Source organism: Salvelinus fontinalis, chromosome 18 (genome assembly GCF_029448725.1).
Source record: "Salvelinus fontinalis isolate EN_2023a chromosome 18, ASM2944872v1, whole genome shotgun sequence".
NCBI lineage: Eukaryota > Metazoa > Chordata > Actinopteri > Salmoniformes > Salmonidae > Salvelinus > Salvelinus fontinalis.
In genome coordinates, this window is record NC_074682.1 from 36,029,017 (window position 1) to 36,054,471 (window position 25,455).

General features: G+C 44.3%; 1 protein-coding gene across 1 annotated transcript; it reads right to left on the bottom strand.

The window, feature by feature from the left end:
• Positions 1-8,279: 8,279 nt before the first annotated feature.
• On the bottom strand, positions 8,280-25,164 carry LOC129816028 (uncharacterized). Its single transcript, XM_055870217.1, has 5 exons — positions 25,134-25,164; positions 22,542-22,652; positions 22,230-22,400; positions 20,897-22,083; positions 8,280-8,342 (listed from the first exon to the last, which is right to left on the bottom strand). Exons 1-5 carry the CDS (start codon positions 25,162-25,164, stop codon positions 8,280-8,282), a joined length of 1,563 nt encoding a protein of 520 aa, XP_055726192.1.
• Between the last annotated feature and the right edge of the window lie 291 nt (positions 25,165-25,455).

Sequence of the window (25,455 nt, forward strand, 5' to 3'; positions counted from 1 at the left end):
ATTTGATTTGATTTGAATCAATAATACAGTAGAAAAATCTACTCACTTGCATGTGCAAGTGAGTAGGATAAGAGAGGTAAGGCAATAAATAGGCCATGGTGGCAAAGTAATTACAATATAGCAATTAAACACTGGAATGGTAGGATGTGCAGAAGATGAATGTGCATGTTGAGATACTGGGGTGCAAAGGAGCAAGATAAATAAATAAATACAGTATGGGGATGAGGTAGATTGGATGGGCTATTTACAGATGAGCTATGTACAGGTGCAGTGATCTGTGAGCTGCTCTGACAGCTGGTGCTTAAAGCTAGTGAGGGAGGTAAGAGTCTCCAGCTTCAGAGATTTTTGACATCAAGGGACACACGCTGAAACCCCAAGAATGACTGGACATGGGAGGGCCGGATATTTGTGACAATGACCTAAAAGGGGTGCAAAAACACACCAGCACCCCTTTTTATGTTTATTCTATGGCTAACCATCCTTCTGGCTACACTTCATTCCACACCTTGCCTTTTATGTCCCACGGTCCCTCAGCTTCATACACTTTGGAACTCTCCATCTTATCTATATAAACTCACCCTATCTTTACCTGTTTTCCCTATGCCACTTCCTTCACTTGTTCTTCGCCTGATTTGAAAACATCTAGACTCAGTTACACGCTTAAATGTGTTGTACTGTGTTTGCTACCTTTTCTTCACCTCTGTAATCCTATCCTCCTGCTTATTATGGGGTTTAGACTGAATGCAGTGGTAAATGTGCTTCTCACAATTGACAGCAGCAACATGGACCTGTTAAAATTGTCTAGAAAGTTGTTGATATAGCTGCGTATAGGCATGGCTTCCTTGTTTTAAGTCTAAGTGTGAATTTCTGTTTCGCATTCTGCTGGAGTTGACCTAGTATTTTATATTAAACCTACCTTACGCATCCAGCTGTTTCTCCATTTGAAACTCATCCACCAAAAATCACAATATGCTGTTTTAAATTTTGTGTTATTTCTGCTGGTCTAATTCCTATAATGAGAAAGCAGACAAATCTGTGTGCTCTCTGATAGTAATAAAAGTTCATATGGTGCTCTTCAATGTCCCAGGTTTGCAGGTTTGTAAATCAGATGTTTATGTTATGTATGCAAGCATGTGTATGCATTGTTTACTATTTAGATTTCTTTAAAACAATGCAATTGTTGTAGTTCATGTGATTGATGGGCAACTAAGTGCATTCTTGTCAAATAAATATACCTAAATATATTTTATATACCTATATTTATATACCTAATAATATACCTAAAGCCTAGCGGTTAGAGCGTTGGGCCAGTAACCCGAAAGGTTGCTAGATCGAATCCCGAGCTGACAAGATAAAAATCTGTCGTTCTGACCCTGAACAAGGCATTTAACCCACTGTTCCTAGGCCGTCATTGTAAATAAGAATTTGTTCTTAACTGACTTGCCTAGTTAAATAAAGGTTGAATAAAAATATATTAATTCATGATTATAGATACATTCTGCAATGAGTTAATCTGGCTTTGAATCTGCAGCAGAACATGCAAACAAGTTAGTTCTGAATTGCTTTAATACAGCAGTGCATTCTGACACCATGAATTGAAATAGATTTCACCTCATTCATATAGTTGGCAGAAATCGTAAGGTATTAAATATAGACCTTCTCTGGCTGAAGGAGAAGAGGATCTGGTAAAATATGGGTATGTTGCTAATATCATCTAGGTAGCTTGCTAGCTTCTTTGCAAAAAAAAAAACCTAGCCTATATTCATGGAACATTCTGATTGTCATTTATGATTTTTCTTTTGGACCCCCCATTAGCCGAAGCTAATAGCGACAGCTAGTCTCCCTGGGGTCCAACACATAACGAAAAAGACATTACGTACAAAAAGACTTTACAATTTTCATACATTAAAAACATTAACATAGACATTACTGACTAATAATCATGAGCTGTCATGCTCATGGTGTCCGAATCTTCTGTGAAGCATCATTTCTACATGCATGAATAGTGTGTCCTCCTGTCACTACCAATGATTTAGGATCTGGTCAATGACCTGGTCCTTTAGGACCTGGAGAGAGCTGGGACCACAGTCTCAATAAAATCCAAATTAATTACTTAAAAATCATACAATGTGATTTTCTGGATTTTTGTTTTAGATTCCGTCTCTCACAGTTGAAGTGTACCTATGATAAAAATTACAGACCTCTACATGCTTTGTAAGTAGGAAAACCTGCAAAATCGGCAGTGTATCAAATACTTGTTCTCCCCACTGTATATACACTAGATGACTAATAGCGTGTCACGTTCCTGACGTGTTTTCCATTGTTTTTGTATGTGTTTAGTTGGTCAGGGCGTGAGTTGGGGTGGGCATTCTATGTTATGTGTTTCTATGTTTGGTTAAATGTGTTGCCTGATATGGTTCTCAATTAGAGGCAGGTGTTTGACGTTTCCTCTGATTGAGAACCATATTAAGGTAGGCTGTTCTCACTGTTTGTTTGTGGGTGATTGTCTTCCGTGTCTGTGTATGTCGCACCACACGGGACTGTTTCGTTGTCGTTCGTGTATGTAGTCTGTTCCTGTTCGTGCGTTCTTCGTGTTATTATGTAAGTTCACATGTTCAGGTCTGTCTACGTCGTTTTGTTGTTTTGTAATTTTCAAAGTGTTTTTCGTGTTCGTCTTCTTCGTTAAATAAATCATTATGGATTCAACATACGCTGCATTTTGGTCCGACCCTTACTCCTCCTCCTCATTCGAGGAGGAGGAAAAATATGACAGCCGTTACATAGGGTGCGCTGTGTTGAAGCCACCATCAATATTTTGGAATCTATAAAAATGCATTTATTAATGTCTATTAGTTTTTGCCGCTTTTATTATATTACAGACATCTTAACTTAATGCATACTTTAACATTACTTTATGTGAACAAAACATAAAAAAATATATATATTAAATGCTACAACAACAAAAAATACTGACATTTTTCTTTGAAACATTTAATTGAAATACTGTAGAATTCTAATCATTCCTATAGAGCAGGTATTCCCAAACTGGGCCAAAAAAAAATGTGATTCACATTTAATTAAACAAACAAAAACACATTTTCAAACAGTACATTTATATTTTCCAACGGGGCTATACATTTGGGTAAGGTTTTATTCTCGCCTGAGTAGCCTCGTTCACTGCCAAAAATAAAATTAAACCATTTAGTGTTCAGTGAAATAACAACACAATGTCAAATACAGGTAGCCTTGCCAAATAACTAACATCCAATCACATTAACCGTTACTCTCTCGCGGGAAACCCTCACTCTTGTGCAGACATTTAGAAACTCAACATGACAATTTGAAAAATAAGCCACTCGAGTTATTTGAGCGATAATAAAGATGACTTTCAAGTTGTATAACATGTATAAAAACAATAGATACCATTTAATAAGAAAGGGCTAGAAGCGTCTTATATGGTGAGCTACCGCGTGGCTAGGACAGGCAAGCCCCATACTATTGCGGAGGACTTAATTCTTCCTGCTGCCGCGGATATGGCTGGGACAATGCTGGGGGAAAAGGCCAAAAAACTATATATGACGGTATGCCTTCATCAAACAACACTGTTTCATGATGCATCAGTGACATGGCAGGAGATGTTTTGAAACAATTACTGCTTCGCATACAAGCCAGTGAATTATATGCGTTACAGCTGGATGAGTCAACAGACGTGGCGGGCCTGGCACAGCTCCAGGTATATGTCCGTTACGTTTATTGGGGGTCAATTAAGGAAGACATCTTCTTCTGCAAACCACTGGAAACCAGGACAACATGAGAGGATATTTTTAAACTACTGGACAGCTTTGTGACATCAAATTAACTTTGGTGGTCAAGATGTGTTGATATCTGTACTGATGGTGCAAAAGCCATGACAGAGAGACATAGTGGAGTGGTAACGCGCATGCAAGCAGTTGCTCCCGACGCCACTTGGGTACACTGCAGCATCCACCGAGAGGCTCTTGCTGCCAAGGGAATGCCTGACAGCTTGAAATACTTTTTGGACCCTACAGTGAAAATGGTTAACTTTGTTAAAGCAAGGCCACTGAACTCTTGTGTATTTTCTGCATTATGCAATGCTATGGGCAGTGACCATGTAACGCTTTTACAACATACAGAAGTGCACTGGTTATCAAGGGGCAAAGTATTGACATGTTTTGTTTTTAAATTGAGAGACAAGTTTTTTTTACTGACCATAATTTTCACTTGTCTGACAGCTTGCATGATGACGAGTTTCTCAAACGACTGGCCTATCTGGGTGATGTTTTTTCTTGCCTGAATGATCTGAATCTAGGATTACAGGGACCCTCCGTAACTATATTTGTGCGGAACACATTTGAGGCTATGATTAAGAAGTTGGAGCTCTTATCTGTCTGCATTAACAAGGACAACACACAGGTCTTTCCATCATTATGATTTTTTGTGTGCAAATGAACTCAAGCTTACGGACAATGTCAAATAGCGAAGGACTTGAGTGAGCTGGGTGCGCAATTACGCAGGTACTTTCCTGAAACGGATGACACAAACAACTGGATTCGTTATTCCTTTCATTCCCTGCCTCCAGCCCACTTACCGATATCTGAAAAAGAGAACTTCATCGAAATTGCAACAAGCGGTTCTGTGAAAATTGAATTTAATCAGAAGCCACTGCCAGATTTCTGGATTGGGCTGCGCTCAGAGTTTCTTACCTTGGCATATCGCGCTGTTAAGACACTGATGCCCTTTGCAAACACATACCTATGTGAGAGTGGATTCTCGGCCCTCACTAGCATGAAAACTAAATACAGGTACAGACTGTGTGTGGGAAATTATGAGACTCTCTCCAATACAACCCAACATTGCAGAGTTATGTGCATCCTTTCAAGCACACCCTTCTCATTAACCTGTGGTGTTATTCATATTTTTTTACGAACAAATAAGGTTTAATATGTAAGATGGTTAAATAAAGAGCAAAATGATTGATTATTATTATTTGTGCCCTGGTCCTATAAGAGCTCTTTGTCACTTCCCACAAGCCAGGTTGTGACAAAAACTCACACTCATTCTTATGTTTAATAAATGTATTGTATAGTGTGTGTGTGTGTGTGTGTGTGTGTGTGTGTGTGTGTGTGTGTGTGTGTGTGTGTGTGTGTGTGTGTGTGTGTGTGGCAGGCTTACAATGATGGCAAAAAAAACTAAATTTGAGAGTGCGCTGGCCCAGGTGCTAGAGGGGGTACGCAGCTGGAGGTTGAATGTTTGAAGGGGTACGGGACTATAAAAAGTTTAGGAACCACTGGTATAGAGGACTGCTCCTGATGAGGAGTGCCAAAATTGCTGAACGGTAGCTTCAAAGCCTATCATTTGCCAGTACATAGCACCAGCATTCCAGGGTTAGGGTTAATATAGCCTGTCGACTCACTAAATTCTTCCGCTGCTATGTCTGAGACTGCCATCATTGAGTATGTTTACATGCACACTAATAATTAGATATTAAACTGATTATGGCAGTAGGCATATTATGCAATAGTCATATAAAAGCCTTACTCTGCTTAATCGGCGTAAGGCCAAAATCAAAGTAAGCATATGGCAATTAAAACACCTGGCTTTCTGAGCAATCTTTCAAATTATTAAGACATGTTAATTAACACCTTAAATCGGCATTCCAGCGGTGAATTTAATGAGCGCATGTGCTAGCACCAGCCGAGCGAGCCTCCATCTTTAGCGCGAGTGGGAAGTGTTGGGAACAACAATGTATTCTTCTTAGAAATAGTTTTCACATACAAACGTTATATGTCCGAACTCAGAATCAAATATACTTCCCAAAAATAACATATTCGCTGTGGTAAAACATTTATTTTGATTGGCGATGTTCTGCATTTATCAGAGTGCCATCAGTTAGCCTGATTTCAGATGTGTCCATGTAAACAGGATTATTAGGGCAATAGTTCCAATTTGCAAAGTATGTAAATGTTTTAGCGAGATATTATATTAATCTGACTATCCACAATAATCGCATTATTGTGTGCATGTAATCACACTCATTGAAGTTGTTTGTGGTGATGAGGGGCCTTGTACAAGTCAAAGTAATCAGTGATTGGATGGTCTCTAACCAATCAGAGTATCAAAGCCAATGACGAATTTTCAAACCGCCACTTTAAACATGTGTGTTTTGGCCCAACCCATCGGTTTCTGGACCATCAGACGGTCTTAAATGTGTTGGCATTCGATGAAGGGTCGGGGAGGTACTCAGATCCACACTCACTGTGGAAAAGAAACTAACATCTGTGGGCGTGGTATAGCGTTTAGCCTTAGCAAGTAGTCTGGGTAGCCAGGCAAGGGTTTATATACATTACTATTCTGACATGTGCACTGTAGTTCCTTTGTTTCCCAAAAGGTGGCGTTATAATTCCTCTCAACTGCAACATATGCATCCTCAAATCAAATCTGTCACATCCGTTGAATGCTATGTATACACAATACAATTAATTAACATGGCTAACAGCTACTGCACCATGTAATAGAAAAGGTTGAGATCACCTAAAGCCAGAGACAGTAAGGACGTGTCCATTTATGGAAACTTTACTGTTGCCTGGGCGATGAGACACAGGAAATGGAGGATAGAAAGGCCACAGTGGCGTCCCTGGGTGGTTCTGATTGGTGGCTCAATCAGACTTCAGTACAATGATCTCTGGGACACTCTGGGTCATCATCAGATGAGGAAGTGTTGGTGCAAATGTGACGGCAGACAACTCTTATCGCAGTAGGGACCATTTGATCTGTTCTTTTGCAGATTGAAGCACTCAGTTTGGTTAAGTGTCCCTCATCCTGTTTATAGCAGATGAAATTCATTAGCAACAAACATAACAAGGGAAAACTTATAGTTAGGTAATGTCCATCACCTCAACATCAACTACAGCTAGAATTTTCTTTAACATACAGTATGAAACAATAACGTAAATTTCCAGGACTTTCTAACTGTGATATTTAAGGGAAAAGTGGTGGTGTGGTTACAACAAGTAATACTATTTTACAGGAACAATACATAAATGAATGAATCATTTTAATTCTGCAGACTAAAGTCTATCAGTAACCATTATGAGGCGTGCGGGCCGAGGGTTGGCGATGAAGATTAATGCACAGAGTGAAAGAGGCAGACATCTGCAGCCTGTAAAATGCCTCTCAGATGGGAGCCTCCATCAGCGTGGCACTCAGAGAGTCTGCCAAGTGTAGAGCGACGCCACCTAGCTAACAGTGGAGCCTCATTAACAGCTACACTGGGAATGCTCCCCTTTGTTCTTTTCTCTTTTCTATACAATAAAACTAAATGTAATAGCTTAATATAACGCTGGAGAGAAATGAAATCATTTTTGAAATAGCCAACAGAACAATTGCCCAGTTGCCCTTTTCAGGGATAAAAAGAGCAGGAAGCATTAGAAATGTATGTGCTTAAGATTGTCTGCCTGACAAACCACCCAGTCAGCACTTAACCATGTTGTTCACTAATATCCAAATCACATTACTATCAAATACACGTGTTTAAATACCAGTATTGCAGAAGTATAAGAAATGTAATACAATTTTAACAAGTTTGAGTAAATATTAGATTGTCGTAAATAAGTGCAATTACCTGAGACACAGTGTGTTTTGTTAGAGGAACATCATCCCCCCTGTAAACGTGAAATTAAAGGGGGAGGGCAACAGTGCAGATCCTTTAAATGTTGTCGACATCCGGGAAGCACAGGACACAGTGAAAACAGAACCAGGGTGTTTGACTGAGGAAGAGCATCAGTGGTCTTACGCCGAGAATGACTCTGGAAGACAGAGGAGGACATATCACTCTCAATGGCTGACATCTAAATGCTTAGAAAAATGGGCTTCCTCCCTTACCCTAAACAACCTTACTTTGAGGAGCTATTGTATCGTCTAGGGATGGGGACTAGTAGGCCGGTTGATTTATATTGGGCTAAGAATCAATCCAGTCTCAGAAACCTAAAATGATGTAACAGAGTATTTAACTGGTAAACTCTGTGGTAGGTAGCCAACAAATTGTTTCCTGTCTTCCTATATCTTGGCTACCCCATGGTGTGATGTCTGTCGTGGACAGTATCCAGGTATGAGTGTCCAGCCATGTCTTCTACCATTGTCCTATATTCTAGATGGAAAAGTTGATTTGGTCAGAGAGTCAGAGGGCACTGTAGAGATGAGAATACAGAGACCCCTGCTTTGGGGTGAGGGGAGTTCACTGCCTACCCCCATCCACAATCTCACCCACTGCCAGGAACAGGCCCTCCATGTTCTCCAGCAATGCCCACCGCCCTACATTTTTCCTGCAGGACACAAAGAGCGCTTAAACACACATTAGGACCTCTATGGAAACAAACAGTGTTACAAATGTCTCATTCTGTGGCTTACAGCACAGTCCAACCTGTACGACAACTAAATAAAGTACAGTCTTACCTTTCCAAATAGACAGTTTAGCACTGACATCAGCATCAACTGGGAAGCAAACAACAAAACGTATCTGTGTATTGTGGGAAAAACAACACTACATAGGCAATGTTGTCACTGTGTTTTGTTAGCAATGCCAAAAACATAAAATTAGAGGTCAATGTTGCATTTGTAGACAATGGTAAGACCTTCTAGGAGTGCTATCTCAGCTGGATAAAGAAGGAGTGTTAAGTCTATGATACATCATCTTCATTAAACCAGTTCTATACAGGAGCCTTCATGCAATTGAACACAGATCAGCACTTAAAGCTATTGGTAAGAGATGAAATAGCAAGTACTGGTGCCTGTGCCCATAATGTAACCTGATGTGCATATCATTCATTAGTTTTAAAACATTGGTAGGTGCGGTGTCTTGTTGAAGATGTTTTTCTCAAATGCTTTCTGCTCTTTAACAGTTGGATGTATTTTATCATTGTACTGTTGGGCAGAAGTCAAATGGAGATCACATAACAGTGTCACAAAATAGGTCAAAGTTGGAGCATACAGAATTTGTTTTAACCTGGTAGTCTTCTGAATGTAAAATGACACAAACCTGTTTAGGCTACATTGTATATACTCATTACTCTATTCTATGTTAATATTGACATGCTGCATGCATAGCACACTGCCAGTGGGAGCAGGTAGTTCATTCATTGCTGTTTATTAGGTACCATGGCATAGTCTGTTCCCCTTCATTGTCTACGATGAGTACAGCTTTCAGTGTACAGAGTGGGTTCCTGATGAAGAGAATATTGACTTTTGTTCAGTGAACATATCAAACAACTTGAACAGCAAGAGTTGACTGATCTGTGATAGTGCCAATCTGACATCATCACACCCCAGGTAGTTGCCAGAAGATACCGAGCCTACCTTTGCTCATTTACACTGAGCTGCACTGGGGTCGGAATGCAAACATGGTTACATTAAGACACCGTGGAGCCGGAGCGAGATATGGGTTGGAAAACGTACCTTAATACAGGGATGGGATATGCCACTGTACTCCAAATTTGATCTTTAACTACACTGCTCCATCGAGAAAATTTAAATACCGCTTGTTTTCCTGGAAAAATGCCCTTTGTGTCCTCATGCTAGCTAGCAGTAGCCACCGCAGCCATTTTGGAATCGCAGTGTGTTACGAATCCCGCCGAGGATGGTGCCTCTTCCCGTTCGGGCGGCGCTCGGTGGTCGTCGTCTCCGGTCTACTAGCTGCCACCGATCCCCTTTTCTGTTTTCATTTAGGTTTGTCTAATTGGTATCACCTGTTTTGTGTTTAGGGTAGGGTGTTATTTAAACCCAGTTGGCCCGCCCACTTTTGTGCGGGCTTGTTATTCTGTTTGTTGTGGTGGTGTTTTTTGTATAGTGGATTCGGTCCTGATTTATGTTGGACAGTAATTTTGACGCGCCCGTTGTTGTGTGGTGTAGCCGCTTCAGAGATTATTTCTGGTTGAAATAATACATTTCCACTTGCACATTATTACCCTGCTCTCTGCACCTGACTCCTTCATTTTCACCATCGGAATTGTGACAGAAGCCCGCACCCATCCCATGGAGTCAGCAGAAGCAGCAACCACCCCTCTTCCATCGATGGAGGAGCGTGTCCTCCATCACACAGCCGTTCTCCATCGGATTGGGTCGGCGATGGACATGAGGATGGAGCGATGGGAGAGGAGTGGTTTCCCGACGTCTACCCCAGCTCCTTCACGGACGTCGCAACCTACTCCTTCCACGTCAGCGTCTGGTTCAGGCGCGTTGCGTCTCGCGCTCCCGAGGGAGTACGACGGAGCGGTGGCTGGGTGCCAGGGGTTTTTGCTCCAGTTGGAGCTCTACTTGGCTACTGTTCATCCGACTCCCTCGGGAGAGGAGAGTGTTAGCCTCCTCATCTCCTGTCTGACGGGTAGAGCCCTGGAATGGGCTAACGCGGTCTGGAACGGCCCAGACTCGGTTCGAGACCACTACCCAGAGTTCACCCGCCGCTTTCGGGCCGTATTTGACCACCCTCAGGAGGGCCGAGCGGTGGGTGAGCGAATGTTCCACCTCAGACAGGAGACGAGGAGTGCGCAAGACTTCGCGTTGGAGTTCCGGACCTTGGCTGCTGGTGCGGGGTGGAATGACAGGGCCCTGATGGACCATTACCGATGTAGCCTTTGGGAGGACGTCCGTCGGGAGCTAGCTTGTCGAGACACTACACTCTCCCTCGATGAGCTTATTGACATGTCAATACGACTGGATAACCTGCTAGCTGCTCGCGGGCGTTCAGAGGGGGTCCTGTCAGTTCCACCTCCCAGCCCTCCCGCTCCAACTCCGATGGAGTTGGGAGGGGCTGCATCTAGGGGGGCCGGAGGAGGTGGCTTCTCTTGCACCTATTGTGGCCGAAGAGTACACACTTCGGACCGGTGCTGTAGGACTGCCTCTGGGAGTAGAGATGGCAGGCGGAATACTTCTCGGCCTCCCCAGGTGAGTAGGCACAAGACTCACCCAGAGCTTCCTGTCGGTCACATGTTTTTGGTTATTTTTTTCCCTGCGTTTTTCCCCTCTCTCCAGCATAAGGCGCTAGTAGACTCAGGCGCAGCTGGGAGTTTTATGGATCGCGGACTCACCCGTAAGTTGGGTATTCCGCTGGTGCAGATAGACCCACCTTTCCCTGTGCACTCCTAAGATAGCCGACCGTTAGGGTCAGGGCTGATCAGGGAGGCCACGATTCCGCTGGACATGGTAACGCAGGGGGATCATAGGGAGCAGATTAGTTTCTACCTTATTGATTCACCTGGGTTTCCAGTGGTGTTGGGGGTTCCCTGGCTAGCCATTCACAATCCTCTCATTTCCTGGAGACAGGGAGCTCTTCAGGGGTGGTCAGAGGAGTGTTCAGGTAGGTGTGTGGGAGTTTCCATTGGTGCCACGTCGGTGGAGAGTCCAGACCAGGTTTCCACTGTGCGCATTCCCCCAGAATATGCCGATTTGGCTATCGCTTTTAGTAAGAAAAAAGCGACCAAATTACCACCTCATTGACGGTGGGATTGCGTGATAAACCTCCAGGAGAACGCTGCACTTCCCAGGAGTCACGTGTACCCATTGTCACAGGAGGAGACGTTGACTATGGAGACATATGTCACGGAAGCTCTGAGACAAGGGTTCATTCGGTCCTCCATGTCACCTGCCTCCTCGAGTTTCTTTTTTGTGAGAAAAAAGGAGGGAGGACTGCGTCCGTGCATTGATTATCGAGGTCTAAATTCAATCACAGTGGGATTTAGTTATCCGCTACCTCTCATCGCTACGGCGGTGGAATCATTCCACGGAGCACGTTTTTTCACAAAACTGGACCTCAGGACCGCGTATAATCTGGTGCGTATTCGGGGAGGAGACGAGTGGAAAACAGCGTTTAGTACCACATCAGGCCACTATGAGTACCTCGTCATGCCGTATGGGTTAAAGAATGCTCCAGCCGTCTTCCAATCCTTTATAGATGAGATTCTCAGGGATTTGCACGGGCAGGGTGTGGTAGTGTATATTGATGACATCTTGATCTATTCTGCCACACGCGCCGCGCATGTCTCCCTGGTGCGCAGGGTCCTTGGGCGGCTGCTGGAGCATGACCTATACGTCAAGGCTGAGAAATGTGTGTTCTCCAAACAAGCCGTTTCCTTCCTGGGTTATCGCATTTCCACCTCAGGGGTGGTGATGGAGAGTGACCGCGTTAACGCCGTGCGTAATTGGCCGACTCCGACCACGGTAATGGAGGTGCAGCGGTTTTTAGGGTTTGCCAATTACTACCGGAGGTTTATCCGGGGTTTTGGCCAATATATCCGAGAGGCGAGGAGACTGAATCCGCGTCAGGCTAGGTGGGCCATGTTCTTTACTTGTTTTAGATTCACGATCTCTTACCGACCAGGTTCCCTAAACACTAAGGCCGACGCGCTGTCTCGTCTCTATGACACGGATGACCGGCCCATCGATCCGACTCCCATCCTTCCCGCCTCTTGTCTGGTGGCCCCGGTGGTATGGGAGGTGGATGCGGACATCGAGCGGGCGTTGAGGGTAGAACCTGTGCCGTCCCAGTGTCCGACTGGCCTTAGGTACGTACCGCTTGGTGTCCGTGATCGATTGATTCGGTGGGCTCACACACTACCTTCTTCGGGTCATCCGGGGATTGAGAGGACAGTGCGGGGTCTTAGGGGGAAATACTGGTGGCCCACCTTGGCTAAGGACGTTAGACTCTATGTCTCCTCCTGCTCGGTATGCGCTCAGAGTAAGGCTCCTAGGCACCAACCGAGAGGGAAGTTACAACGCCTCCCGGTTCCACAACGGCCACGGTCTCATCTCTCGGTAGATTTTCTGCCTGATCTTCCTCCATCTCAGGGGAACACTACCGTTCTGGTCGTTGTGGATCGGTTCTCTAAGTCCTGTCGTCTCCTCCCATTGCCTGGTCTCCCTACGGCCCTACAGACTGCGGAGGCTCTATTTACCCACGTCTTCCGGCATTACGGGGTGCCGGAGGACATCGTATCTGATCGAGGTCCCCAGTTCACGTCCCGGGTGTGGAGGGCGTTTATGGAGCGTCTGGGGGTCTCGGTCAGCCTCACCTCTGGGTATCACCCCGAACGTAATGGGCAGGTGGAAAGAGTGAACCAGGAAGTGGGTAGGTTTCTGAGGTCGTATTGCCAGGACTGGCCAGGAGAGTGGGCAAGGTACGTCCCGTGGGCGGAGTTGGCCCAGAACTCACTCCGCCACTCATCAACGAACATGTCGCCCTTCGAATGTGTACTGGGGTACCAGCCGGTCCTGGCTCCGTGGCATCAGAGCCAGAGCGACGCTCCTGCGGTGGAGGAGTGGGTACAGCGCTCTAGAGAGACCTGGCGGGCAGTCCAGGACTCTCTCAGGCAGGCCAGTGAACGGCAGAAGAGGAGCGCTGACCGCCACCGCAGTGAGGCCCCTGTGTTCGCACAAGGGGACAGGGTCTGGCTCTCGGCCCGAAACCTGCCCCTCCGCCTGCCCTGCCGGAAGCTGGGGCCGCAGTGTTTGGGGCCATTTAAAGTCCTGAGGAGGATAAACAAGGTGTGTTATAGGTTACAACTTCCCTCTTACTATCGTATTAACCCCTCGTTTCATGTGTCTCTCCTCAGGCCGGTGGTAGCTGGTCCCCTTCAGGAAAATGAGGTGCCGGAGGTCCCTCAGCCCCCTCTTGACATCGAGGGGTCCCCGGCGTACGTGGTACGAACTATCCTGGACTCGAGACGCCGGGTGAGGGGCCTGCAGTACCTCGTGGACTGGGAGGGGTACGGTCCGGAGGAGAGATGCTGGGTACCGGTGGGGGACATTTTGGATCCGTCCCTCTTGAGGGACTTTCACCGCCTCCATCCGGATCGCCCTGCTCCTCGCCCTCCGGGTCGTCCTCGAGGCCGGGGTCGGCGCGCTGCGGGAGCCGCGCGTCGGGAGGGGGGTACTGTTACGAATCCCGCCGAGGATGGTGCCTCTTCCCGTTCGGGCGGTCGTCGTCTCCGGTCTACTAGCTGCCACCGATCCCCTTTTCTGTTTTCATTTAGGTTTGTCTAATTGGTATCACCTGTTTTGTGTTTAGGGTAGGGGGTTATTTAAACCCAGTTGGCCCGCCGACTTTTATGCGGGCTTGTTATTCTGTTTGTTGTGGTGGTGTTTTTTGTATAGTGGATTCGGTCCTGATTTATGTTGGACTGTAATTTTGACGCGCCCGTTGTTGTGTGGTGTAGCCGCTTCAGAGATTATTTCTGGGTGAAATAATAAATTTCCACTTGCACATTATTACCCTGCTCTCTGCACCTGACTCCTTCATTTTCCCCATCGGAATTGTGACACAGTGTCAGCCAATCAGCTTCGTTGTTCATTCCATAATGGCTGCTGTGGCTACTGCTTGCTAGCATGAGGATGAAAAGGGCAGTTTCCGGTAAAACTCGCAGTGTTTCAATTTTACATTTTTACATTTTAGTCATTTAGCAGACGCTCTTATCCAGAGCGACTTACAGTAGAGTGCATACATTTTATTATATACTGAGACAAGGATATCCCTACCGGCCAAACCCTCCCTAACCCGGACGACGCTATGCCAATTGTGCGTCGCCCCACGGACCTCCCGGTTGCGGCCGGCTGCGACCGAGCCTGGGAGTGAACCCAGAGACTCTGGTGGCGCAGCTAGCACTGCGATGCAGTGCCCTAGACCACTGCGCCACCCGGGAGGAACAATCTTCTCAATGGAGCAGTGTGGATTATTGTCAAATTTAGTACAGTGGCATATCCCATCTCTGCATTGAGGTGTGTTTTCCAACCAATATCTGACGCTGGATCCATGGTGTCTTAATGTAACAATGATTGCGTTCCGACCCCAGTGCAGCTCAGTGTAAACAAGAGTAACCGTAGGGTCAGCATCTTCTGGCAAACCAGCTAGCTACATAGCTAGCTACCCATTCTGTCAACTAGCTAGCTAAACTGTGTTGGGCTAACAATGGCAAATACCCAATACACCAACATCATAGTGAAACATTCAAAGAACAAATATAAACATAAGTAGCAAGAACTGCATGTATCCGATGGGACAAAATTCGCTCTGTGATTGGGCCAACACAGAAATGCGTTCAGACGGCATTGGTTGCCTTCCACTTCAGTTAAATCAGGTTGCTCCTCAAAGGGCATTTACAGAATAGCGAAATTATATAATTGAATTTCTATGGTCGCCACCTACAGCCCAGGATGCCTATGCCACGAGGTAGAAATGAATTGATAATGTGCTCCTGAAATGTTGTAATGTCCCTGCTACAAATGTATCATTAAAAGGCACCAAGGGACAACGGAACGACCAGTCGTTTTAGTAGACTAGACTATAGAAATCTTTCATGGGTTGCTTTATTACTTATCTAGAGACGTGGTTGTGTGCCAAAACCCCAATAAATCCTTGGGGACTACTCCTGGGATTATGCCTGTCACGAGAATTCTCAATACCAATGATGATAACTAACAATTACTTAAGCTTTGACCAATCCCCGATGTTTGTAAGACCCTGGGTTTTAATAATAATTAGGCAAAGACTCTTTATTCACGAGAACGCTCTGAAGTCCATAATACCAAGACATGTCACTTTATAACTCTCCCCCCCTACCTACTTACACACACACCGACACACACACACAAACAGTAGGTGGGATGTATCTTTCCCCACAGTTCTCATTCCTGTTTATCACTACCAAGCTGGCAGTTCCATCCTCCCGAGATTAGAGGGACCTTGACAGGACTCCCTTTCCTGTCGTAAGTTTCCCAGAGTTCTAACCAGGTCAGGTCATGCATAGTTTAATTGTTCTCTGTGTGTTCTTAGTCACACACATTTCTACTTGTCTCGACCAAACCTTTTTGGACTGAAGTTTATCACTCTAATTCATTATACATGTTACATAATCTAATAATTACATGTCTAATTCTTCATTATATATTTTACATAATCTAATTACATTTCAGCGTGGAATTCTTTAGTCATTACCTTAAACATATAAATTCCCTTATCAATGCCATATACTGTTACCAATGTAGTAGAAAGTGAGAGCTGGAGGTGTTAAACCACAACCCTGGTAGCAAGGCAAGCAGACTACTGTTCCATAAAGGTCTATAGACGCCTTGGTAGAATGATGCCCTTACAACACATTACTTATGTATTAATAAAACTGCTTAGGCTGTACTAAAACAATTCAGTATGCCTACTGGTGTCAGTAGTTCTGTAGTCAACTGCTGAACTTGCCATGGCATGGCTTCCCACTTACCTTGCATTTCTTCCCAACATCATGCCTCCTCTGTCAGAAACTGCGACAGCTACTCTACACCTCATTACTCCACTTCCGTTAAACCCCCTGAACAGGAATTTGACATTCAGTAAATTGAAGGTGATAAAAATGTCTAATAACACTCAATCAAGTAAAAATAGTCTCTGTACCATGTACTACAGTTGACTATACAGAATGAACTGCCTCTACACCACATACAAACAATACTTATTGTTTTAGAAACATACCTGATCTTAATAGCAAAGCTTATACAATAAAGACACACGCTTATTAAAAAAAAAAATCTAAATTTATTGAAAGTTAGTACAAAGGTTTAAATATAACTGTCCAGCAGCTTTCCCGTTGTGTCCCTTCTGTCCATTTAAAATGACACTGAAAGATTAAGGTTAAAGCAATTAAAATGTTAGTTTGGGGAAAACACTTTTCTTGCCACACAAAGCATATCTCAGCTTTAAATAATCGGATGTGTGGCCAATACATCAAGCAAAGGTGGCTACATGTAAAAAAAAACAATAAAAAGAATCCAGCATACCCATGGTGTCAAGATTGTTCCTGCAACTGCCGGTCATCCCAGTACTGTTATGCTGGTGAATGAGGACCCAAAAGCGACTTAACAAAAACAGAGTCTTTATTCCAGTCTTAAACAAAACGGTACTCCAGGATATATCTTAGATGACACCTGCTCACACGCAGCATCTGATGAAGGCAAAAACACGACAGGGCGGAACCAGGACACAGAACAGCAAACATCAAACAAGAATCCGACAAAGACAGAAGCAGAAAACAGAGGGAGAAATAGGGACTCAAATCAGAGGGCAAAATAGGGGACAGGTGTGAAAGAGTAAATGAGGTCGTTAGGAGAAAAAGAAACAGCTGGGAGCAGGAACGGAACGATAGAGAGAGAGAGCGGGGGAGGGAGAGAGGGAGGAGGAGAGAGAGGAATAGAAAGAGGGAAAGAACCTAATAAGACCAGCAGAGGGAAGCACAGGGACAAGACATGAAGATCAAAGACAAAACATGACAAGTACAGGTGTAGGGATTAGAGGTGCAAGATTAGGTGCACTGGAGCAGACATTTTACAGCCCTGAAAATGAAAAGAGAAATATTAGAGAAAGTACATAAACATTAAAGCAATGAGTGACTTTATTCTAGATTTTTCTGCACCACAAACACCAGATCCAGTAATAAATGTTTAGGACATGAGGCCACTTATGTTGTCACAAATGCAACGGTACAAGGTTAGCAGTCAAGGTTTGCGTCATTCAGTTATTTTGGCATCCAAAAACACTGTTATAGCCCTCCTTTTCTAAGATTAAATAATTTTGCTGGAATAAAATTCCTATGGATCCATGTTTGTTCATTTGCCCTGAGAGGTGACATGGACTGCTAACATATATCCATAAGGTGAGTGTTACACATACAAGCTGATCAAAAATATCTTACCTACCAGCATGGTATAAAATACCCCTTCCTTTCTCAAGCTACCTCTCGCTAGTCTTACAAGAGCAATCATCTGTACAAAGACTGCTGCTGTCCCCTGCTTCACTGGCTCCTTGCGGGGATCTTGCTACTTTTCTCCCTCTCAGCTGGCTCCTCCAAATTAATGGCTAGTCAAGTTGTGTGTGTAAACTAGACTCCAATTGATTGTGAAGCTATGAGCCAACAGAGAAGCCTTGAAGAAAACTTTTATTTTGTCCATTGGCAACAATGCTAATCTTATGGGGAGAAACCAAATCGGCGACCCCAAAGCAAAAAAGGCCTTTGACATTTATTTTCACCATAGGCATGGAGGTAAATAATCTAAATTAAAATAAACTTTCCTAAACAATGACACCTGCTTTGATACTGAATATGGAACATAGCGTAAGTACTCTGATCATTGATGATTCTCCAATAACACTTCATACCATCTACTCATCTGTTGAGTGCTCATCTCATGTAAGACAATCAACAGGAACCCATCAACCAAAATAGACCATGTAAAAAAAACTGAACTGAAAAGCGGTTGATTGATCTTGATTTGGTGGCAGTTAAATCTTTAAAAACACCCTATCGGTGCAGGGAAAATCAAAATACCTACATAAAACCTCAGTAGAATGCTTTACACTTCACAAAAATAACCAAACCATATAACCCTGCTGGGAAGTATTTTGACAAGAACGGTTTGACCCACCCATTCTCCTCCTTCCCTTTCCACATGATTTTTCTTTGTCTACTGTACATCTCTTCATGTGGCAGTGCTTGGCTGAGCAGATATAGGAGGTAAACCTGCTGCTTCTTTTCCCCGTCACCTCACCTAAGTAATGTAGCCTGTTGGACAATACGGAACAACATTGTTACATTTTGCACCTTTCTTCATTATCTGCTACATTTGAGGGGTCAAGAGGATAAAGCCAGGAGCAAGCCTTCAGTTCAAGCACATTACACTGCATAGCAAAGTCAAGGAAGGCAGATCGTGTGTGTGTGTGTGTGTGTGTGTGTAGTTGGGGGGGATGTTTCGAACTCAGTCCAATCCAAATATGCATGCCAAGGGGCTAAATACAGTGCCTTCAGTAAGTATTCATACCCCTTAACTTTTTCAAAATATTGTTGTGTTATAGACTTAACATAAAATGTATTCAATTGAGATTTTTTTATCACTGGCCTTCACGCAATACTCCCCAATTTTAAAGTAGAATTATGTTTAGATTTTTATTTTATTTGACTAATTATAAATGTAAAGCTGAACTGTCTTGAGTCAATAAGAATTCAACCCCTTTTTTAACGTCAAGCCTAAATAAGTTCAGGAGTAAATACGTGCTTCACAAGTCACATAATAAGTTGTATGGACTCAGTGAGTGTGCAATAATAGTGTTAAACATGATTTTTGAATCACTACCTCATCTCTGTACCCCATACATACAGATAATTGTAAGGTCCCTTAGTCGAGCAGTGCATTTCAAACAGGTTCAACCACAAAGACCAGGGAGGTTTTCCAATACCTCGCAAAGGGTACATATTGGTAGATGGGTAAAAATAAAAAAGCAGACATTGAATATCCCTTTGAGCATGGTGAAGTTATTAATTGCACTTTGGATGGTGTATCAATAAACCTAGCCACTACAAAGATACAGGCGTCCTTCCCAACTCAGTAGCCGGAGTGGAAAGAAACTAACCGCTCTGGGATTTCACCATGAGGCCAATGGTGACTTTAAAACAGTTAAGAGTTTAACAGCTGTGATAGGAGAAAACTGAGGATGGATTAACAACATTGTAGTTACTCCACAATACTAACCTAAATGACAGAGTGAAAAGAAGGAAGACTGTACAGAATAAAAATATTCCATAACATGCATCCTGTTTACAACAAGCCACTAAAGTAATACTGCAAAAATTGTGACAAAGCAATTCACTTTTTGTCCAGAATACAAAGTGTGTTTGGGGCAAATCCAATAGAACACAATACTGAGTACCACTCTCCATATTTTCAAGCATAGTGGAAGCTGCATCATATTATGGACATGCTTGTAATCGCTAAGGACTGGGGACTTACAGGATTAAAATAAACGGAATGGAGCTAAGCACAGACAAAATCTTAAGAGGAAAACCTGGTTCAGTCTGCTTTCCAGACACTGGGAGATTCATTCATTTTTCACCAGGACAACCTAAAACAAGGATAAATCTACACTGGAGTTGCTTACTAAGAAAAGACAGTGAATGTTCCTGAGTGGACGAGTTACAGTTTTGACTTAAATCTGCTTGAAAATCTATGGCAAGATTTGAAAATGGTTGTAGGGAAAGGGTATATACATTTTTGCATCTGAGCTCCTAGAGTGTGCGGCTTCTACTCTACTTAGTTTTCTACTCCGCTAGCCAGCACCTCGCCTTAATAGGTGTGCGTTTATTTTTCTTCTAGATTGTAGGGAAAGGGTATACCTAATCAGTTGCACAACAATGCATTCAACCGATTTATTTCTTCCCGGGGAAGCAGTTGTTGTTAACTGCCTTGCCGCCTGTGTATAGCAATGATCAACAACCAACTTGTTTTTTTAAGGATAATGGCCAAATATTGTACAATCCAGGTGTGCAAAAGTCTTAGAGACATACCCAGAAAGACTGTGATTCTCAGGGGTGTGAATATTTATGTAAACGTGATATTTCTATATTTCATTTTCAATAAATCTGCAAAAGTTTCTAAAAACATGCTTTCACTTCATCATTGTGGGGTATTGTGTGTATAAGGGTGAAAATCTATTTAATCAATTTTGATTTCAGACTGTAACAACAAAACGTAGAATAAGTTAAGGAGTATGAATACTTTCCGAATACAATGTAGATTGTGTGAAAATAAAGGTTTGCTGCTGGATCCCCCATACATACCTCAGAAAATAAATTTAAGCACATGTATCACGGTATATGATGATTTGATTATCGCCTCCGACCCTAGGCTTACTGGCCACATGACGGTGCTGCTTTGATTTCTAAAAACTGCTGCATCTTGTGCTTGTCAAGGAAGCCACATAGCCATTCCCACTATCTTTTCCTTTAATGTATGGACTCCAAGACTACATTTAACAATCCAATCAAGAGGTGCAGTACAGTGTTTGTAGTACAGTGCTTACCTCAGAACCGTCGGCCTCCGGAGCCCCCACCATAACCACCACTGGAGCCCCCACCATAACCACCACTGGAGCCCCCACCATAACCACCACTGGAGCCCCCACCATAACCACCACTGGAACCCCACCATAACCACCACTGGAACCCCACCATAACCACCACTGGAACCCCACCATAACCACCACTGGAACCCCCACCATAACCACCACTGGAGCCCCCACCATAACCACCACTGGAGCCCCCACCATAACCACCTCTGGAACCCCACCATAACCACCACTGGAACCACCACCATAACCACCACTGGAACCCCCACCATAACCACCACTGGAACCACCACCATAACCACCACTGGAACCCCCACCATAACCACCACTGGAGCCACCACCATAACCACCACTGGAACCACCACCATAACCACCACTGGAACCCCCACCATAACCACCACTGGAGCCACCACCATAACCACCACTGGAACCCCCACCATAACCACCATTGGAACCACCACCATAACCACCACTGGAACCACCACCATAACCACCACTGGAGCCACCACCATAACCACCACTGGAGCCCCCACCATAACCACCACTGGAGCCACCACCATAACCACCACTGGAGCCCCCACCATAACCACCACTGGAGCCCCCACCATAACCACCACTGGAACCACTACCATAACCACCACTGGAGCCCCCACCAGAACCACCACTGGAGCCACCACCAGAACCACCACTGGAGCCACCACCAGAACCACCACTGGAGCCCCCACCATAACCACCACTGGAGCCCCCACCATAACCACCACTGGAACCCCCACCATAACCACCACTGGAGCCCCCACCATAACCACCACTGGAGCCCCCACCATAACCACCACTGGAGCCCCCACCATAACCACCACTGGAACCCCCACCATAACCACCACTGGAGCCCCCACCATAACCACCACTGGAACCACCACCATAACCACCACTGGAGCCCCCACCATAACCACCACTGGAGCCCCCACCATAACCACCACTGGAACCACCACCATAACCACCACTGGAGCCCCCACCATAACCACCACTGGAGCCCCCACCATAACCACCACTGGAACCCCCACCATAACCACCACTGGAGCCCCCACCATAACCACCACTGGAGCCCCCACCATAACCACCACTGGAGCCCCCACCATAACCACCTGGAGAATAGGCCAGGCCTAACATAAACGCTCAACTCAAGGGACTAGCTACTAGAGAAAAGCCTCTATCTTCCTTCCATACAACACCAGGGACTTAGGTTCTGTTCTTTTAACTTCAAGGGAAAGTGTAGCGACATGGGACTTACCGCCACCACCATATGGGCCGCTGCTCCTGCCCCCTCCACTGCCATAGCTGCCACCTCCTTTCATTGGGCCGTAGCTGGATGACGACTGGATGTTGTAATTGCCAAAGTCATTGTAATCTCCAGCGCCACCAACAGCTGTGCTGCTGCCGCCACCGCTAGCTCCATAGTTACCTGCAAGAGGACACAGATAAAAGGCATTTTGCAATCCAAGCTATTCATTACATACAGCTAACCAGATTCAAAACTAAGTGATGGCACTTTTTATATGTGCAGTTCACCCTTGCGTGATTGACTTACTACCTATGTATTTACCACCACCGCTGCCTCTGTCATTGTTGTATCCTCCTCCACAGCTGCCACCCTGGTTGCCATAGCCCTGGTTGCCGCCACCATACCCACCGGGGCCTCCACCATAGCCGCCACCTAAGGAAACAAGTATAACAAGTTAAGCTTTTGGACAAACCGGCAAAACATCCCCGGACAACGTTCCCCACATTCTAATTTAGAATATCTAGAAAAACTAGGCAGAGAAGCTCACCATTGCCTCCATAGTTATTATATCCATCGTTATAACCATATCCTCCACCTCCTCTCCCTCCACCAAAACCACCTAGGGGGGAATTAAAAAAAATATTTACTGGTGTCAGACTAACTTGAAACCACCTGCATTGCACCAGGGAATCCAACTAGTACATGAATACCCTGTGGAACAAGGCTGAATATGGTTAAAATGGTAATAAAAGCCCTCGAGTGCTCATATCTCTAGGGCTGGGAATTTCATGATACTATATTATCACAATACTTAGGGGCCGTTACGATATGTATTACGATTTTATATGCATTGCGATTTGATACTGCGATTTTATTGCAATTTGATGTTCCAAACATATTGCTCACTATATGTCTGCTGCAGAGACAAGAGAGAGTCATGAGAAAAATAGTTTGATCAGTCATGAAAATAAGTGCTGAAAACATGTTAGTTCACTATTTAAAAAGATGGACAACAAGCTATAGGATAAAATGTAAAAAACGAGTTTTGGCACAGGTACAGCCAACTAGCTAGCGTCAGCTAATTCTACCTACACACAGTACCAATCAAAAGTTTGGACACGCCTACTCATTCAAGGGTTTCTTTATTTTTTACTATTTCCTACACTGTAGAAGAATAATAGTGAAGATATCAACAACTATGAACACATATGGAATCAGGTAATAACCAAAAAAGTGTTTAAATCAAAATATACTTTATATTTTAGTTTCTTCAAAGTAGCCACCCTTTGCACACTTTTGGCATTCTCTCAACCAGCTTTACCTGGAATGCTTTTGCAACAGTCTTGAAGGAGTTCCCACATATGCTGAGCATTTGTTGGCTGCTTTTCCTTCACTCTGTAGTCCAACTCATCCCAAACCATCTCAATTGGGTTGAGGTTGGGTGATTGTGGTCATCTGATGCAGCATTCCATCACTCTTCTTCTTGGTCAAATAAGCCTGTTGTTCTGTTGAAAAACAAATGATAGTCCCACTACACGCAAACCAGATGGTGTATCGCTGCAGAATGCTGAACCCTCATAGCCTGGTTCCTCTCTAGGTTTCTTCCTAGGTTTTGGCCTTTCTAGGGAGTTTTTCCTAGCCACCGTACTTCTACACCTGCATTGCTTGCTGTTTGGCGTTTTAGGCTGGGTTTCTGTACAGCACTTTGAGATAGCACTTTTGATGTATGCCCCATTAAAATGTAGTTGCAATTGTGAAGAAATGGGGTAATGACCTTACAAAAATCTCTTCATTATAAGTTGTTAAAATATTGATGATTCGCTAAATAACAATTCATACAGACCTTTACGCCTGCAGCACTAGCTAATGTTAGCTAGCCAGAGGTCTAAATGGCCTGCTGTCATGTTCAGGTAGCTAGCTAGGTAACTAATACTGCGTCGCATACAAATAACACATTGTCTTGTTTTGCACACTTTGTGCAAAATAATAGAATGCAGTACTACAGGATATTTCTTAACGTAGCTCTTTATTAGCTAGCTATAACTGGCATGTTCACGTATCGCCAACCAGGATCAAACTGACCATCACCTAACCATTTGGGTGGTATTAACCAATCATAGCACAGTATGATATGGCGGTAAAATGCATCCAATTATAATTCAGTATGTTTACACATATGAATATTACACACATGACAAAGGTTAACGTTACAACCTAACACGTTAATTAACTAGCTAGCTAACACTGAATAGTATCCAATAAATACAAACGTAGATACCTCCTTCAACATGTTTTTATGGTTCAGCCGTAGCGTGGATAAAACCGAACAACTTTATGCGCGAGCGCGTGCAAAGCAAGAACGACAACTGCATTGCTTTTGCTTGATAGGAATCAACAACCTAGTGATCGTCTTCTTCGATTATGTTCCGGTCAGCCTCAGAGAACAACATTGACTCGGTGAATGCGTTTACTAAGTAGTGCATTGGAGATGTTGTACCCACTGTGACTATTAAAACCTACCCTAACCAGAGACCGTGGAAGGATGGCGGCATTCGCTCAACACTGAAAGCGCGAAACACCACATTTAACCATGGAAAGAGGTCTGAAAATATGGCTGAATTTGAACAGTGTAGTCATTCCCTAAGCAAGGCAATCAAACAAGCAAAATGGCGGTACAGGGACAAGGTGGAGTCGCAATTCAATGGCTCAGACACAAGATGTATGTGGCAGGGTCGACAGGAAATCACGGACTACAAAAACAAAAACAGCCACGTCACGGACACCGACGTCACGCTTCCAGACAAACTAAACACCTTCTTTGCCCGCTTCAAGGATAATACAGTGCCACTGTCGCGGCTCGCTAACAAAGACCACGTCCCCCACCCTCCTCCGTGGCTGACGTTGCTGACTTACTTCTGCAATCGTGACCCTCTTCAGTTTTCATACCGCTAAAACAGGTTCACAGATAACGCAATCGCCATCACACTGCACACTGCCCAATCCCATCTGGACAAAAAGAATACCTATGTAAGAATGCTGTTCATTGACTACAGCTCAGCAACACCATAGTACCCTCCAAGCTCATCATCAAGCTGGAGACCCTGGGTCCCCGCCCTGTGCAACTGGGTCCTGGACTTTCTGACCGGCCGTCCCCAGGTGGTGAAGGTAGGAAACAACTTCTCTACTTCGCTGACCCTCAACACTGGAGTCCCACAAGGGTGTGTGCTCAGCCCTC

Coding starts and splice junctions, on each gene's coding strand:
- LOC129816028 (XM_055870217.1), bottom strand. CDS start 25,164: ATGAAAACTGAAGAGGGTCACGATTGCAGAA. Junction 22,653..25,133: donor AGAGGGTCACGATTGCAGAA/GTAAGTCAGCAA, acceptor TTGTTTCCTTAG/GTGGCGGCTATGGTGGAGGC. Junction 8,343..20,896: donor CGGAGGCCGACGGTTCTGAG/GTAAGCACTGTA, acceptor TGTGTCCTGCAG/GAAAAATGTAGGGCGGTGGG.